General features: G+C 38.6%; 1 protein-coding gene across 1 annotated transcript in view; it reads left to right on the top strand.

The window, feature by feature from the left end:
* The window catches only part of ITGAL (integrin subunit alpha L), a 1030513-nt gene that overhangs the window by 566948 nt on the left and 444986 nt on the right, over positions 1–18579 (top strand). The window contains exon 14 of the mRNA XM_044086682.1: positions 11801–12010. Within this exon, the coding sequence (XP_043942617.1) occupies positions 11801–12010 (210 nt within the window). The remainder of the gene's footprint in view (positions 1–11800; positions 12011–18579) is intronic.

The following is an 18579-nucleotide window of genomic DNA, read 5'->3' as shown; positions in this document are numbered from 1 at the left end:
TCAGATAAAAATAAAACTCAGGAAACCACCATGATGAAATCCAAGAAAAACAAAAGTACAGCATATTATGTACAGACAGCAGCACCTGAGAAAATGTAAGGAAGCTCATGCCTTACACGTACTCCGAGAAGGCAGTAATTTTCTTGTAAACATGGTAAAGAAAGCTGGTGCTTCAGCCAGCACTAAACATGTTAGTGTTTTTGTTAGCTACGGATGTCTGTACAAGGTGAATGGTTTGTCTCTGCAGGGGTTTACATGAAGGTGTACTTGTGACACTTCACTTCTTAACAATTTGCTCTGAGGTTCTGAGAGACAGTCATTTTTATAGGTTCATAGGTAAGTACCAGGCTACTGCGGTGGTGGTGCTGCGGTAGCATTGTCACCTCACAGCAAGACGTTGTGCCGTTCGATTCTCAGCTAGAGCGTCTTCTGTGTGGAGACATGTGTAAATGGGCGTACCTTTGTTGAAGGTTGTGCATCAGGGCTGGCAAACTTGGCACGTAAAAAATCTACTGCCAATCATTAGTGGACCGGAGTTCCGCTGTGGCGACCCCTAACTTGGAAAAGCCGGAAGATGCAATCATAGGTAAGTACCAGGCTAGCTGCCCTTCCAGGCCATTTTAAGACAAGCCAGTTTCCCTTTTTGTGCTTAAAATAACCAATCATATTTGTTTATAGATTTACCTTACCCATCCCGTGGTTGATAATTAGGGTCTATATTATATAAACGAGGAAGTAAAATCTCAACTCACCTTTCATCGACCCCTATTTCCTAAAGCTGCACAACATTGAACCATCAAATTTAGTCCAAACACGCACACCATGTTACAACAAACACTATAAAAGTGGGGGGCTGTGCCACCCACACCCCCCCCCAACTAAATATACTAACTCTGAGATTGCACTACAGTCGGGAAAAGAGCAGATTTAACAGAACAGCCATCCAAGGGAAAGAAATCGGTGATTTAACCGTTCGATGTTGTGCAGTTTTGGGAAAATGGGTCGATCAAAGGTGAGTTGAGATTTTACTCCTTCATTTATATAATATAGACCCAATAATTATATGTTACCTCCAATGAGAATAACTGGGATCAAATCATAGGGGACCCAAGCCTGAGATAAAACATTTAAGAGCTGCCTTTGTCCATTAGTAGTACAGGGGGAAGACCTGGGGTACATTCTCTGTTTTCAAGTCATAGATCTAACTTGTGCTTAAATAGGGACAGGGAATGAACTTTGTTTTATGTGGATATGGGGTCTTTTCCAGAGCAGAGGTATCCTCTGTGAGATATACCTGTCCCTCCAAACTGTTCTGCTGATGTTGCAGAAGAGGTTTCAAGCCCTAGACAGAGTATTTCTGATGCCATTTGATTTGCTAACGTGCAGTAAATCCATTAGTAATGGGTCAAAGAATGCCTTGTATGGAAGGCATGGGTCATATATTAACAGTCTATAAGATAGTGAATATAGTGACGGCTTTGAGTCGGTCCATGATTAATGTATTACTGTGACACAGTGATATGGTTCACCAGATAACAGATTGACATATTACTGTAACTCAGAGAGACAGATCATGAGATAACAGACTGATGTATTACTGTAACACAGATAGCCAGATCACTAGATAGCAGATTTATATATTACTGTAACTCAGGGAGACAGATCATGAGATAAAAGATTGACATATCACTGTAACACATGGAGACAGATTATGAGATAGACTAATGTATTACTGTAACACATGGAGACAAATCATGAGATAACAGACTGATGTATTACTGTAACTCAGGGAGACAGATCATGAAATAACAGACTGATGTATTACTGTAACTCAGTAAGACAGACCATGAAATAACAGACTGATGTATTACTGTAACTCAGGGAGACAGATCATGAGATAACAGACTGATGTATTACTGTAACTCAGTAAGACAGACCATGAGATAACTGACTGATCTATTACTGTAACTTCAGGGAGACAGATCATGAGATAACAGACTGATGTATTACTGTAACTCAGTAAGACAGACCATGAAATAACAGACTGATGTATTACTGTAACTCAGGGAGACAGATCATGAGATAACAGACTGATGTATTACTGTAACTCAGGGAGAGAGACCATGAGATAACAGACTGATGTATTACTGTAACTCAGGGAGACAGACCATGAGATAACAGACTGATGTATTACTGTAACTCAGGGAGACAGACCATGAGATAACAGACTGATGTATTACTGTAACTCAGAGAGACAGACCATGAGATAACAGACTGATGTATTACTGTAACTCAGGGAGACAGACCATGAGATAGACTGATGTATTACTGTAACTCAGGGAGACAGACCATGAGATAACTGACTGATGTATTACTGTAACTCAGGGAGACAGACCATGAGATAGACTGATGTATTACTGTAACTCAGGGAGACAGACCATGAGATAACTGACTGATATATTACTGTAACTCAGGGAGACAGATCATGATATAACAGACTGATGTATTGCTGTAACACATGGAGACAGACCATGAGATAACAGACTGATGTATTACTGTAACTCAGGGAGACAGATCATGAGATAACAGACTGATGTATTACTGTAACACATGGAGACAGACCATGAGATAACAGACTGATGTATTACTGTAACTTCAGGGAGACAGATCATGAGATAACAGACTGATGTATTACTGTAACTCAGGGAGACAGATCATGAGATAGACTGATGTATTACTGTAACTCAGTAAGACAGACCATGAGATAACTGACTGATGTATTACTGTAACTCAGGGAGACAGACCATGAGATAACAGACTGATGTATTACTGTAACTCAGGGAGACAGACCATGAGATAGACTGATGTATTACTGTAACTCAGGGAGACAGATCATGAGATAAGAGACTGATGTATTACTGTAACTCAGGGAGACAGACCATGAGATAACAGACTGATGTATTACTGTAACTCAGGGAGACAGATCATGAGATAACAGACTGATGTATTACTGTAACTCAGTAAGACAGACCATGAGATAACTGACTGATCTATTACTGTAACTTCAGGGAGACAGATCATGAGATAACAGACTGATGTATTACTGTAACTCAGTAAGACAGACCATGAAATAACAGACTGATGTATTACTGTAACTCAGAGAGACAGATCATGAGGTAACAGACTGATGTATTACTGTAACTCAGGGAGACAGATCATGAGGTAACAGACTGATGTATTACTGTAACTCAGGGAGACAGACCATGAGATAACAGACTGATGTATTACTGTAACTCAGAGAGACAGACCATGAGATAACATACTGATGTATTACTGTAACTCAGGGAGACAGATCATGAGATAAGAGACTGACGTATTACTGTACCTCAGGGAGACAGACCATGAGATAACTGACTGATGTATTACTGTAACTCAGGGAGACAGATCATGAGATAACAGACTGATGTATTACTGTAACTCAGGGAGACAGATCATGATATAACTGACTGATGTATTACTGTAACTTAGGGAGACAGATCATGAGATAACTGACTGATGTATTACTGTAACTTGGGGAGACAGATCATGAGATAACAGACTGATGTATTACTGTAACTCAGGGAGACAGATCATGAGATAACAGACTGATGTATTACTGTAACTCAGAGAGACAGACCATGAGATAGACTGATGTATTACTGTAACTCAGGGAGACAGACCATGAGATAGACTGATGTATTACTGTAACTCAGGGAGAAAGACCATGAGATAACAGACTGATGTATTACTGTAACTCAGGGAGACAGATCATGAGATAGACTGATGTATTACTGTAACTCAGGGAGAAAGACCATGAGATAACAGACTGATGTATTACTGTAACTCAGGGAGACAGATCATGAGATAGACTGATGTATTACTGTAACTCAGAGAGACAGATCATGAGGTAACAGACTGATGTATTACTGTAACTCAGTAAGACAGACCATGAGATAGACTGATGTATTACTGTAACTCAGGGAGACAGATCATGAGATAAGAGACTGATGTATTACTGTAACTCAGGGAGACAGATCATGAGATAACAGACTGATGTATTACTGTAACTCAGGGAGACAGACCATGAGATAACAGATTGATGTATTACTGTAACACATAGAGACAGATCATGAGATAACAGACTGATGTATTACTGTAACTCAGAGAGACAGACCACGAGAAAACTGACTGATGTATTACTGTAACTTCAGGGAGACAGATCATGAGATAACAGACTGATGTATTACTGTAACTCAGAGACAGACCATGAGAAAACTGACTGATGTATTACTGTAACTTCAGGGAGACAGATCATGAGATAACAGACTGATGTATTACTGTAACTCAGAGAGACAGACCATGAGAAAACTGACTGATGTATTACTGTAACTCAGGGAGACAGACCATGAGAAAACTGACTGATGTATTACTGCAACTCAGTAAGACAGACCATGAGATAACAGACTGATGTATTACTGCAACTCAGGGAGACAGACCATGAGATAACAGACTGATGTGTTACTGTAACTCAGAGAGACAGGCCATGAGATAACCGACTGATGTATTACTGTAACTCGGAGAGACAGACCATGAGATAAAAGACTGATGTATTACTGTAACTCAGGGAGACAGACCATGAGATAACAGACTCATGTATTACTGTAACTCAGGGAGACAGATCATGAGATAACAGACTGATGTATTACTGTAACTCAGAGAGACAGACCATGAGATAACATACTGATGTATTACTGTAACTCAGGGAGACAGATCATGAGATAACAGACTGATGTATTACTGTAACTCAGGGAGACAGATCATGAGATAACTGACTGATGTATTACTGTAATTCAGGGAGACAGACCATGAGATAACAGATTGATGTATTACTGTAACTCAGGGAGACAGATCATGAGATAACAGACTGATGTATTACTGTAACTCAGAGAGACAGACCATGAGATAACAGACTGATGTATTACTGTAACTCAGGGAGACAGACCATGAGATAACTGACTGATGTATTACTGTAACTCAGAGAGACAGATCATGAGATAACAGACTGATGTATTACTGTAACTCAGAGAGACAGACCATGAGATAACTGACTGATGTATTACTGTAACTCAGGGAGACAGATCATGAGATAACAGACTGATGTATTACTGTAACTCAGGGAGATAGACCATGAGATAACTGACTGATGTATTACTGTAACTCAGGGAGACAGACCATGAGATAACTGACTGATGTATTACTGTAACTCAGTAAGACAGACCATGAGATAGACTGATGTATTACTGTAACTCAGGGAGACAGACCATGAGATAGACTGATGTATTACTGTAACTCAGGGAGAAAGACCATGAGATAACAGACTGATGTATTACTGTAACTCAGGGAGACAGATCATGAGATAACAGACTGATGTATTACTGTAACTCAGGGAGACAGACCATGAGATAACAGACTGATGTATTACTGTAACTCAGGGAGACAGACCATGAGATAACAGACTGATGTATTATTGTAACTTGGGGAGACAGACCATTAGATAACAGAGTGATGTATTATTGTAACTCGGGGAGACAGACCATGAGATAACAGAGTGATGTATTACTGTAACAGAATAAGACAGATCACCAGATAACAGTGTATTACTGTAACAGAATAAGATGGATCACCAGTTAACAGTTTGTTGCATTACTGTAACAGAATTAGACAGATCACCAGATTACATATTGACGTATTACTATAACAGAATGAGACAGATCACCAGATAACAATTTGTTGTATTAATGTAACACTGGTATATAGATCACCAAATAACAGATTGGTGAGTTTGGCATTACGGTTAAGGTCTTTAACTGATAGACGCAAGGTACAGGGTCTGTTTCTGGTTATTGGCTAGTCTTAAAATGGCCCTTCCTGCCAGTTAGGCTAATATTCACCTGTTTACATATTACTGTAACACAGATAGCCAGATCACTAGATAACATATTTATATATTACTGTAACTCAGGAAGACAGATCACGAGATGACAGATTAATGTATTAGTATAACAAATGACGACATCATGAGATGACAGATTGCTATATTACTGTAACTCAGGGAGACAGATCATGAGATAAAAGATTGATGTATTACAGTAACTCATGGAGACAGAACACCAGATACAGACTGATGTATTACTGTAACTCTGGGAGATGGATCAGGAAATAACAGTTCGATGTATTACTGTAACTCAGGGAGGCAGAACACCAGATACAGACTGATGCATTACTGTAAGTCAGGGAGACAAATCATGAGATAACAAATTAATGTATTATTATAACACATGGAGACAGATCACCAGATAACAGATTTATCTATCACTGTAACACATGGAGACAGATCACCAGATAACAGATTGATGTATTACTGTAACTCAGGGAGACAGATCACCATATTACTCACTGATGTAATAGTGTAACATAGAGAGACAGATCACCAGCATACCTCTCAACCTCTTAGAGCAAGAAATCTGCACAAAGCCGTCAATAATGAGGGGACAACGGTCCAAAAATAGGGACACTTTTTAAATATTGCTCTTACAAACTTACAAAATTAATAGAATAACAGGTTTTGCATTAGCATGAATTTTCTGAAAGGTACGATGTCTGAAACTCAAATGTCTGTCATATGCCAGAAAAACACAATTTTATAAGAAATGACCCAAAATATGAGGCAAAAATCTGGACATTCTGCAAAAATCTGTACAGTTGAGTGGTATGATTCACCAGATTACACACTGATGTAATACTGTAAAACAGGGAAACAGATTACCAGATTACACATTGATGTAATACTGTAACACAGGGAAACAGATCACCAGATTGTACACTGATGTAATACTGTAGCACAAGGAAACAGATCACCAGATTACACAGTGATGTAATACTGTAACACATGGAAACAGATCACCAGATTACACAATGATGTAATACTGTAGCACAGGGAAACAGATCACCAATTATGCACTGATGTAATACTGTAACACAGGAAAACAGATCACCAGATTACACACTGATGTAATATGGTAACACAGGGAAACAGATCACCATGTTGCAGAGTGATGTGTTACTGTACCATAAGGATACAAATTACCAGATAACAGGTTGATGTATTGCTATAATACAGGAAGGGTTTACCTCAAGAGTCAGTAGCAGCACATGTCTAACAGAGAAAGGTCACATCATTACAACCCATTTAGTTCTTGTCAGTGTCCGGTACAAAACAAAACTTTAAATGTGTGCCAGCTTTATTGTTACTGAAATCTAACCTAATCTGACACAACAGGGATGAACCTTGGCACATAACCTTTCCAGTACTGTGATTAATACATTTTCTGTCTAACCACTCATTTAAAGTGAAATGTTATTCATTTACAGATTCACTGTTGACTCAGTTCATTGGAATTTTTTTGTAGTACAGTAGGAGCCAGATCTGATTTTATGAAAATGTATCCAATGTGTGAGAGAAAAGGATTTGGGGCTTTGCCACAGACAATTAACTTTAAAGTACAGTTATGTTTGTGTGGGTTTTATTAAAGTACTCTGGTTTCATTTCACATCCCCAAAATATGTTGTAGGAGTTGTGGAGACTCTAAACTGTCTATAGATGCATGCATGTACAGTGGTGCGTTTATATGATTCTGTCGACCTACTTCCATTCCCTACTTGCCTAGTAAATTGCATGTCTGGCAGTCTGGTGATGTTGCTGTAGCAGTCAGATGTGATCTGACAGAGCTGCATGGCTGAATTGACAGAAGTAGTAGTCACAGCAGAAAATTGAAGGCTATTCTTATCATTGTTTTGAATGAACACTTGTTGGAAAGCTCAGTTAAAGAGCGGATCTAGAAACTAGCAGAACTGTAAAGTCTTTAATCTGCTAAGTGAAAGCACAGCTGGCACCTGGAGGGAGTCTTGCACCATTGTGACAGGAAATGGAGCCATTCCAGCAACATGAACACATGATATGTAAAATGTAATTAGGGCAGTGATTCATGAACTGAAAATAGTGTAACTAAGCAAGCGTGGAACTACACAGAAATGAGCTTTGATTACAAATGTCTGGGTTGTTTAGCAGAAGCAGTGAAGGAGGGTAATCTGGTCTTTTCTTCTGAAAACCTGGAGTTAAAGTTGTTAATAAAGAGACTGTGGAGTCTTCTAACCTACTGAAGCCTGTGGGGGGATTGCAATCTATCCCAGTAAGCAACTGATTTAAGGTATAAAAGTAATCCTTTATTAGATTCTATCACACTATCACAGGACACGTGTATGTGCACATGTGCACAGACACACACACACACACACACACACACACACACACACACACACACACACACACACACACACACACACACACACACACACATATGCAAATAATTGCACATGCATAAAAGCATACACACAGATGCACGCAGACCTACCACATATACACACACACACACACACACACACACACACACCCACACACACACACACACACACCTACAAATAACTTCAGTTCAGCCAACACGAAAGTCTTTGGGATGCTGGTAAAAGTCTAAATCCCTCATGAAAATACTCATAGACATACTGAGGACACAGAGATTCCACAAAGATCAAACTCCCAGCTAGAGAACCAAGTACTGTGACAAAACTAAACACTGCTCTATTTTAGTCATTACTGGAACCGTAAAAAGTACCCAGATATTACTAGGAGTGAATTTCCAAATTTTTCATCTAAGTTTTATAAACAAAAATACAAGTTTCATTCACAACTTGAAATTTCACAAGGTTAGTGTTTCTTTGTCTTCTGATGATCTGCTATGGCTGCTCTATAACTTGAAATGATATGCTCAGTCTGTTTGTATTGCAAGGTTATTCAAAAGTTTGATATCCCAGAATTACTGTTGGAAGGACAGGTACTACATGCAACCTCAGATTGTTTTGATATTGCTCAGTTTTATTACAAGTAAAGCATGAAAGGCTTTCTTGATTTACCAGAAAAAAAGAAAGAAAATATGCAAAAACGTATTTGATTTAGATTGTTCTAGTTCTGTTGTTAAACAGACAGGGAGTACAACAAAATGAGAAACCAAAACTATTGTTTTACATAGGGAGTATATTCTTTTGAACAGACTCGTGATGCATGATGCTTTAACCTTGTGACAGACACATCCTCCTTGGGAAATAACACATTGGTCAAATAGCAGTTGACACAGGAAGTAACTGCCAACGCCAGATAAAACTTAGAAAATTACAGATACTTCAGTGAACTTCAAAAGTTTAAGCTTACATTTCATTCAGACAGAGAGAGAAAGAGTGAGAGAGCAGACAGTTAGCACTAGGACAACATACTAGGTTTTGTAAAAGAATGTGCTGTTACCAACACGGCTGAATGTTTTGTTTGCTAGTTTCTTCAGTTAGTGTCACACTCTCATATACTGTCATTTGAATACTCATAAGTAACTGAAAGTAAGTCTGGATTGTTCCTTAAAACTATACCTCTTTTATAGTAAAATTTAATTTTGTACCTTTCAGACATATTGCAATGGTCAATAGGGTTTTTAATGACAGATTGACAGAAACAGATTAGAAGGTTGCCAGCAGGCGATAAAAAAGAGTTTTTGTTCCATAGCTATAAACACGTTTTCAAGAATATGGAGAAAGAATACTAAACAAAGTTAATATTAATTATAGGTTTATAGGAGTTTGCAAGGCGATTAACCAGAAGGGCCTTTTAAAGCCTAGTTATGCATCCCAAATCTCTGACAAGTTCTGGTACCCTTGATAAGTGTAAGCAGGGCTTGGAAGATGAAACACTTACAAGCAGAGGCCTGGCCGCCTGGGAGATGAACCATTTGCAGTCTGCCTGTGTTCATTAGAGACATAGGTGCCAAACCAGGGATGAGTTTCCTGTTCCTCATCCAATTGACCAAGTTACACTTGAATTGGGTTAGGGAGGAACTCTGCTTCACATGGATGGGGAGCCTGTTCCATAGGTGGGATAGTCTCTGGGATACACAGGTTTATACTATATAAAAGAATGCTCATAATTTCAAATGAAAATGCTGGACCTTGAACTCATTATTGTGGGGGGCTGCCACTCCCCCGCTAAATATATATACCAATTCCGAGATCACACTACAGTGTGGAAAGGGCAAATATTCGGACCTTCACTGTACTGTGATCCCACAAGAAGCATTTCGAGGTCCGGCATTTTCGCCCTTTACAGCATTTGAAATTATGCACATTCATTCATATACTATAGACCCAGGATACACACCTATCTCTCCAACAGGGCCTATTTATATCACATGCAAGGTTTAGTCTTTAGAACAGTTAATTTTGGTGCTGTTTGTTTTGTGGATATGTAGGAGGTCCATCAGGGTGGGGTATGACAATGCCTTTTATGCCAGGCATAGATCTCCCCTCAACAGCTTGTAGGAGACAGAATACAGGGATGGGGCCTTGAGGCAGTGTGCATGGGACATGTTATACCCTGTATTCTTTTAGTGAGGCACCTCTGTGGATGTTCCAGTTGTTGGATATCCCTAGTTGCATACCAAAGGGGGCATTGTACTCAAATATAGGTCTGATGAATGCCGACTACAATGGAACAAGGACTTCATTGGACATATATGCCATACCTTTGTTTATAAGTTGCACAACATCGAATGATTTCCTCACTACTATAGACACATCATGGTCAAAGGCTAGATTATTGTCTGTCTGTGTTCCCAAGTCCCTGACTATTGGGTTAATTCTTAGGGGTATATTGTCAATATGATAGTTACCAGGAGTGGATGACTTCCAGAAGGATAATATTATGCATTATGGTTCTGTAGGTTCTAGGGACTGTAGATGGCCCACCTTTGTGCAAAGGGATGACTGTTGCTATTCTCCTTTTGTAAGGTACAAAGTCACTTTGGAGGCTACACTTGAATAGCAATTCCAGATGGCCTGATAGGTCATGTTTCATGCTATTTAGAAGGCATCCTGGGGTATTGTCTGGGCCCAGTGAGGCAGTGTTCTTGGCCTTAGAGGGAGCATTAAGGATCTGTTCCCTAGTGGTAGCAGGGAGAGTTATATTTGATGGTATTTCCTGAGGGAAGGTTGACGGCAAGAGAAGGGTAAAGTTGGAACTGAATTTATAAGCTAGGAGGTTTGCTATATCTTCTGGCTCAGTATATGTCATTCCATTTACAATGAGCTCTGCACACAATTGTGTATTGCCTTTGAGTTTGTGGGCATAGCTAAATAATGCCTTGTGGTTGTCCTTGGCCTGGGAGGCCAGATTAACTCAAATCTGGCTTTGGTAGACTTTATTTGTCCTCTGAGTTATTTGTTTAGTTTAATAAGAGTGGTTTATCCTGCTGGGTGCTGCACCTCCTAATTTTTGCCATGATGTTCTTCCTCCTGTTATACAGCCGAATGATGTTGTGATTCCACCAGGGTGGATTGTTTTTGAGTTAGTTCTGTACTTCTTCCTGGGGGGCTTTAAAACAATGTTGCATTATATTTCATTGTGCACATACCTGTAAAATGAAACTGAAATTGATATGGTCAGTATTAGAAAACTGTACTATTGTAATAAAGCATCAAATGTAAGTAACAGTTTTCCTGATCATCTATACATTTTTGCTCCAGACTAATCCTTCTTGCAATAAAACTTTAGTCTTGTAGTAAAACATGACATGCTAAGTAATTGTTTTTTAATTTTTGGATATTTTAGCTGAAGACTGAACTTTCTTGCAATGCAACTTTATATGGAGCCACACGAAACCTCTATGGTAGGTTTGGCACAGCGATTTCAGCCATTGGAGACATAAATGGAGACAGATTTACAGATGTCGCTATTGGTGCTCCTTTAGAGAATGACCACCAAGGTTCCATTTATATATTCCATGGGGACCAGACCATGATACGAGAGCCATACAGCCAGGTCAGTATTACATAAGCATATCATCTTGCTGTTTTATGTGTCCTTCAGTCCTTATGATGTCAATACTTTGACAAAGAGTATATGTTGTGAATCACTGAAAAACAGAATTTGATAACAGGTTAAAAGGGGTTCTGACTCATAATTCCCAGCTGCTGTAATACTGAAAGAATCACTTCAAGTATTATAAATTATGTCATCTAAAGTTCTCATTTTGCAGGAAATTATGTATAAAATCTAAGGGGTAGAAGACAGAACTGCAATCTGAGAAACTTGTTATTTAATCCCATCCACCCAATATAAAACTGCCAGTAAGAAGAATAAGATGCCATTTTGGCATGTATGTTTTAAAGGTTGTATAAAAGTAGAAAAAAAAAACAGAATGATGGATGTCTGATAACATCCTGAACTCATAATACTGATAATGTGAATTTCCAACAGAGGGATAACGATGCAGTACAGTCCCTTGATAAACTGTGAATTTAACAACAAAAACTTTGGAGTGGGGCAGATATGGTGGTAGGAGCCGTGGTGTGACAAGTTTGTACAATTAAACAAGCAGGGACAGAGACATTAAACAAGCAGGGGCAGAGATGTGAAACAAGCAGGTACAGAGACATTAAACAAGCAGGGACAGAGACATTAAACAAGCAGGGCCAGTGACATTAAATAAGCAGGGATACAGACATTAAACAAGCAGGGATACAGACAAACACACAGGGATAAAGACATTAAAACAAGCAGGGATACAGACATTAAACAAGCAGGGACAGAGACATTAAACAAGCAGGGGCAGAGACGTGAAACAAGCAGGGACAGAGACATTAAACAAGCAGGGCCAAAGACATTAAACAAGCAGGGATACAGACATTAAACAAGCAGGGACAGAGACATTAAACAAGCAGGGATACAGACAAACACACAGGGATAAAGACATTAAACCAAGCAGAGATAAAGACATTAAACAAGCAGGGATAGTGACATTAAACAAGCAGGGACAGAGACATTAAACAAGCAGGGACAGAGACATTAAACAAGTAGGGATAAAGACATTAAACAAGCAGGGACAGAGACATTAAACAAGCAGGGATAGAGACATTAAACAGGGATAGATACATTAAACAAGCAGGGATAGAGACATTAAACAAGCCGGGATAGAGACTTTAAACAAGCAGAGATAGAGACATTAATTAAGCAGGGATAGAGACATTAACCAAGTGGGTACAGAGACATTGAACATGCACAGACAGAGACATTAAAGAAGCAGGGACAGAGACATTAAACAAGCAGGGACAGAGACATTAAACAAGTAGGGACAGAGACATTAAACAAGCAAGGAGAGAGACATTAATCAAGCAGGGGCAGAGACAAACAAGCAGGGATAAAGACATTAAACAAGCAGGGACAGGACATTAAACAAGCAGGGATAGAGACATTGAATAAGCAGGAATAGACGCATTAACCAAGCAGGGAAGAGACATTAAACAAGCAGGGACAGAGACATTAACCAAGCAGGGATAGAGGCATTAACCATGCAAGGACAGAGACATTAAGCAGGGCCAGAAACATTAAACAAGCAGGGATAGAGACATTAAACAAGCAGGGACAGAGACATTAAACAAGCAGGTACAGAGACATTAAACAAGCAGGTACAGAGACATTAAACAAGCAGGGATAACGACATTAAACAAGCAGGGACAGGACATTAAACAAGCAGGGATAGAGACATTGAACAAGCAGGAATAGATGCATTAACCAAGCAGGAAAGAGACATTAAACAAGCAGGGACAGAGACATTAACCAAGCAGGGATAGAGGCATTAACCATGCAAGGACAGAGACATTAAGCAGGGCCAGAAACATTAAACAAGCAGGGATAGAGACATTAAACAAGCAGGGACAGAGACATTAAACAAGCAGGTACAGAGACATTAAGCAAGCAGGGATACAGACAAACACACAGGGATAAAGACATTAAAACAAGCAGGGATACAGACATTAAACAAGCAGGGACAGAGACATTAAACAAGCAGGGACAGAGACATTAAACAAGCAGGGCCAGAGACATTAAACAAGCAGGTACAGAGACATTAAGCAAGCAGGGATAGAGACATTAAACAGGGATAGATACATTAAACAAGCAGGGATAGATATATTAAACAAGCAGGGACAGAGACATTAAACAAGCAGGGACAGAGACATTAAACAAGCAGGGATGGAGACATTAAACAAGCAGGGACAGAGACATTAAACAAGCAGGGATAGAGACATTAAACAGGGATAGATACATTAAACAAGCAGGAATAGATATATTAAACAAGCAGGGACAGAGACATTAAACAAGCAGGGACAGAGACATTAAACAAGCAGGGATGGAGACATTAAACAAGCAGGGATAGAGACAGGCTTATACCTTTTCCCCTTCTTCTGTAGCACCAAAGCCCACAGCCTGCTCACAGCCCCAAAGTGTTCTGCATGATACAGCATCAGGCTAGTGAAAAACTAGGCTAAAATACATTTTACTGTGCAAAATATAATTCCATGACTCCTGATATCTCATCTTTCAGAGGCACTGAACATGTTACGTCTGCATTTCAGAATGCAACAGTTAAGGAAACAAGTCTTATGAATTAGTCTTCACTTCCAGTCTACACAATCAGTAATTACTGTCTTCTTCCACAGCTGTGAAAATGGTAATCACTGTTCACTATCAGTCTGCGGAGTTACTGATTAATTTATACTGCTAATCTGTGTATTTAGACTTTGCTGTTTTCTTTTGTGCAATTATAAACGCTGTCGCCTCACAGTAAGACGTTGTCCCATTCGATTCTCAGCTAGAGTGTCTTCTGTGTGTAGACATGCGTGAATGGGCATACCTTCGTTGAAGGTTGTGCATCAGAGCTGGCAACTCGGCACCGTAAAAATCCACTGCCAATCATTAGCGGACTGGAGTTCCGCTGTGGCGACCCCTAACCGGGAAAAGCCGAAAGACACAACAATAAACAAGTTTTACTTCCAATCTATGTAACTAGCAAATGTTCCTTCTGTATTAATTATTCCTCACTTCCAATCAATATAATTTGTGAATATTCTTCTTGTATCATTGGGAGTTAGCAATTACTCCCTTCTTCCAATTCATGTCATGAATAATTGTTCCCTCCTGCCAGTGTGTGTATTCACCCTTAATCCAACCTATGTAATTAGAAATTGCTCCCTTTGTCCAGTCTGTGTAGATAATAAATGTTCATTACCTTCAGTCTTTGCAATTGGTAAGTACTGCCTTCTTCCAGTATGTGTAATGAGTAACTGTCTTATTTCAACTCTGTATATTTAGAAATGACTACATACTTCTAGTACTAAATTAAAGGCTACACATATGAACACTCAGTGCTATAGCAAAACAAAGTGTACTAAATTAAAGGCTACACATATGAACACTCAGTGCTATAGCAAAACAAAGTGGACCAGGTAAATGCTTACTGGAACACAAAACTGTCTACTCTTAGCTCTGAAACAGGATTGACTTTGGTGGTCTAGGATGCCCCAGACCAAACTGAGATGTACAGCATAATACTTAGCAAGTATTTTCTGTTTCCATTTTGTTTATTTAGTATTTACTTCCCAGTTTTAGTTTATATGGATCATAATTATTATCCACTTCCAATTGTACTGAACTATCAGTCTATTTAGCTGGCAATTACCCATTGTTTCCAGTCTATATAGCTACAAATTACCCACTGTTTTCACTCTATGTACTCAGCAATTACCAGTTGTTTCCAGTCTATATATTGAGTGATTAGTCACTGTTTCCAGTCTCTATGGCTAGCAATTGCCCATTGTTTCCATATAGATAGCATTTACCCACTGTTTCCAGTCTATATATATATATATATATATATATATATATATATATATATATATATATATATATCAAGTGATTACACATTGTTAAAAGGTCTATATAGCTAGTGATTACCCAATGTTTCCAGTCTATATAGCTACCAATTGCGCATTGTTTCCATATAGCTAGCAATTACCCATTGTTTCCAGTCTATATATATATATATATATATATATATATATATATATATATATATATATATATCAAGTGATTACCCGCCTGTTTCCAGTCTGTATAGCTAGCAATTACCCATTGTTTTCAGTATATATATATATATATATATATATATATATATATATATATATATATATATCAAGTGATTACCCACTGTTTCCAATCTATATAGCTAGCAATTATCCACTGTTTCCAGTTTATATAGCTAGCAATTGCCCATTGCTTCCATATAGTAATTACCCATTGTTTCCAGTCTATATATATATATATATATATATATATATATATATATATATATATATATATATGTGTGTGTGTGTGTGTGTGTATAAAGTGATTAACCATGGTTTCCAGTCTATATAACTACCAATTACCCATTGTTGCCAGTCTATATAGCTAGGGATTGCCCATCTTTTTCACTTTATATAACTAGCTATTACCCATTGTTTCCAGTCTATATAGCTAGTGATTACCCATTGCTTCCACTTTATATAGCTAGTGATTACGTATTATTTCCACTTAATGTAGCTAGAGATTACCCATTGTTTCCAGTCTATATATAGATCAAGTGATTACTCACTGTTTCGTCTATATAGCTACCAATTACCCACTGTTTCAACTCTATATAGCTAGCAATTACCCATTGTTTCCAGTCTATATAGCTAACAGTTGCCCACTATTTTCAGTCTGTATAGCTAATAATTACCCATTTTTCCAGTCTATATATCTAATGATTACCCACTGTTTCTAGTGCATATACATACCAATTACCCATTGTTTCCATATAGCTAGCAATTGCCCACTCTTTCCAGTATATATACCTAGCAATTGCCCAGAATTTCCAGTCTATATAGCTAACAATTACTCATTGTTTTCAGTCTGTATAGCTAACAATTACCCATTGTTTTCAGTCTATATATCTAGTGATTACCCATGGTTTCTAGGGTATATAGCTAGTAACTACCCATTGTTTCCAGTCTATATGGCTAGTGATTACCCATTGTTTCCACGTTATATAGCTAACGATTACCCATTGTTTCCAGTTTATACGTGTAGCAATTGCCCAGAATTTGCAGTCTATATAGCTATTTATTTATTTATTTGCAGTTTGTTTGCCAGGGTAGTCCATTGGGCCACAAATGGCCCATTTTCAGTGGAGTCCTGGGGAGAAAAGCTCCAGAAGGTTGATTCCATAATACAAAGCAGGGACATATTTGAAGTACACATTAAAAAAAAAACATTAGTCACACATTGAAAATGTAATTATGCATTAATACAGTAACTAAGAAAAAATATGTCGGAGGGAAAATAGGTATTTACAATGAGTTTCATCAAAGATTGTCATGTTTGAACAAACATCTGGATTAATAGTTGGTAGTATTTGTTATAAGGAGTAACAAAAATGTCAGTTTAACTTGCTTTACTATTTCTAGTGTTAAATAAGTTAGACAGGCATTAATGGGTCTACAGGAGGGTTAGAAGATTAGGAGGAAAGTGTTGTAGTCATTAGGTAGGGTGGGAGCATGAGCATATCCATTGTGAGGTTAGGTATGAGTGACGTGAGGTTTGAACAAGGAGAGACTGCTTGTAGTGCAGCTGGAGGCTGGAAGAGAGTTCCAGAGGCGTGCTAGTGAGAAGGACATTAGTTGATTTCCAGCTGGATGTACAGGTCTGTGCAATTGGATTAAGTTGTGAGAATTTGATCTTACGAGTCTGTTAGCTTTATGCATTTCAAAGGTATTTGCTAGGGAGGGACAGAGAGATGGGTTGTGGATCAGTTTATGAGCTTGGATAAGTTGGGTGGGACTGAGGAAATTGAGTAGCTCAAGCCAGCCTAGCTGATGAAGGGAGAGGCACTGGTGAGAGGTGGCTCTGTGACCTGTGGCAAATTTTGTTATTTTATTGTAGCAAGATGAGTGTTTTGCTTTAAGGGAGGATTGCAGGTTGGAAAGGATAGTTGCACCATAAAGTAGAGATGGGATCAGGTAAGTATTAGCTAGTGTGACTCTAGTAGAGGGAGAGATGAAGTGACTATGCCGGTAGAGCATACCTAGCTTTTTATGGGTTTTGTTGATATTGGCTTGAAGAAGCTTATCAGATTTCTGTTGGTCATCTATAATTATTCCTAATAATTTTGCGTCAGAGTCTATTTCTAGGGAAGTGTTGTTTTTCCTGGTTATTGTAAAGGTATTTTTATCTAAAAGAGAGTTTTTACAGGGGTAGAATAGCAAAGGTTTGTTTTTTGTAGCATGCAGGGCCAGATGGTTATCAAGCTTCCACTGTTCAGTAGAGGAGAAAGCTGCTTGTGTAAGGTGGTTAAGAGTGGTGATAGAGGGGGTAGAACAGATTATAGTAGAATCATTGGTGTATTAAATGAGGGTGGAGTCTGGGATGGCATGGTGAAAATCATTTATGAAAATATTAAATAATAGGGGACCTAGAATTGAGCCCTGAGGGACACCTGTGGATGTACTGAGGAATGAAGAGGAAGCTTTGCT

This window comes from Protopterus annectens, chromosome 10.part0 (assembly GCF_019279795.1).
Source record: "Protopterus annectens isolate FY-2018-M chromosome 10.part0, PAN1.0, whole genome shotgun sequence".
NCBI lineage: Eukaryota > Metazoa > Chordata > Ceratodontiformes > Protopteridae > Protopterus > Protopterus annectens.
Note: the sequence above shows the minus strand (reverse complement) of the source record. Positions and strands in the feature narration are given on the sequence as shown.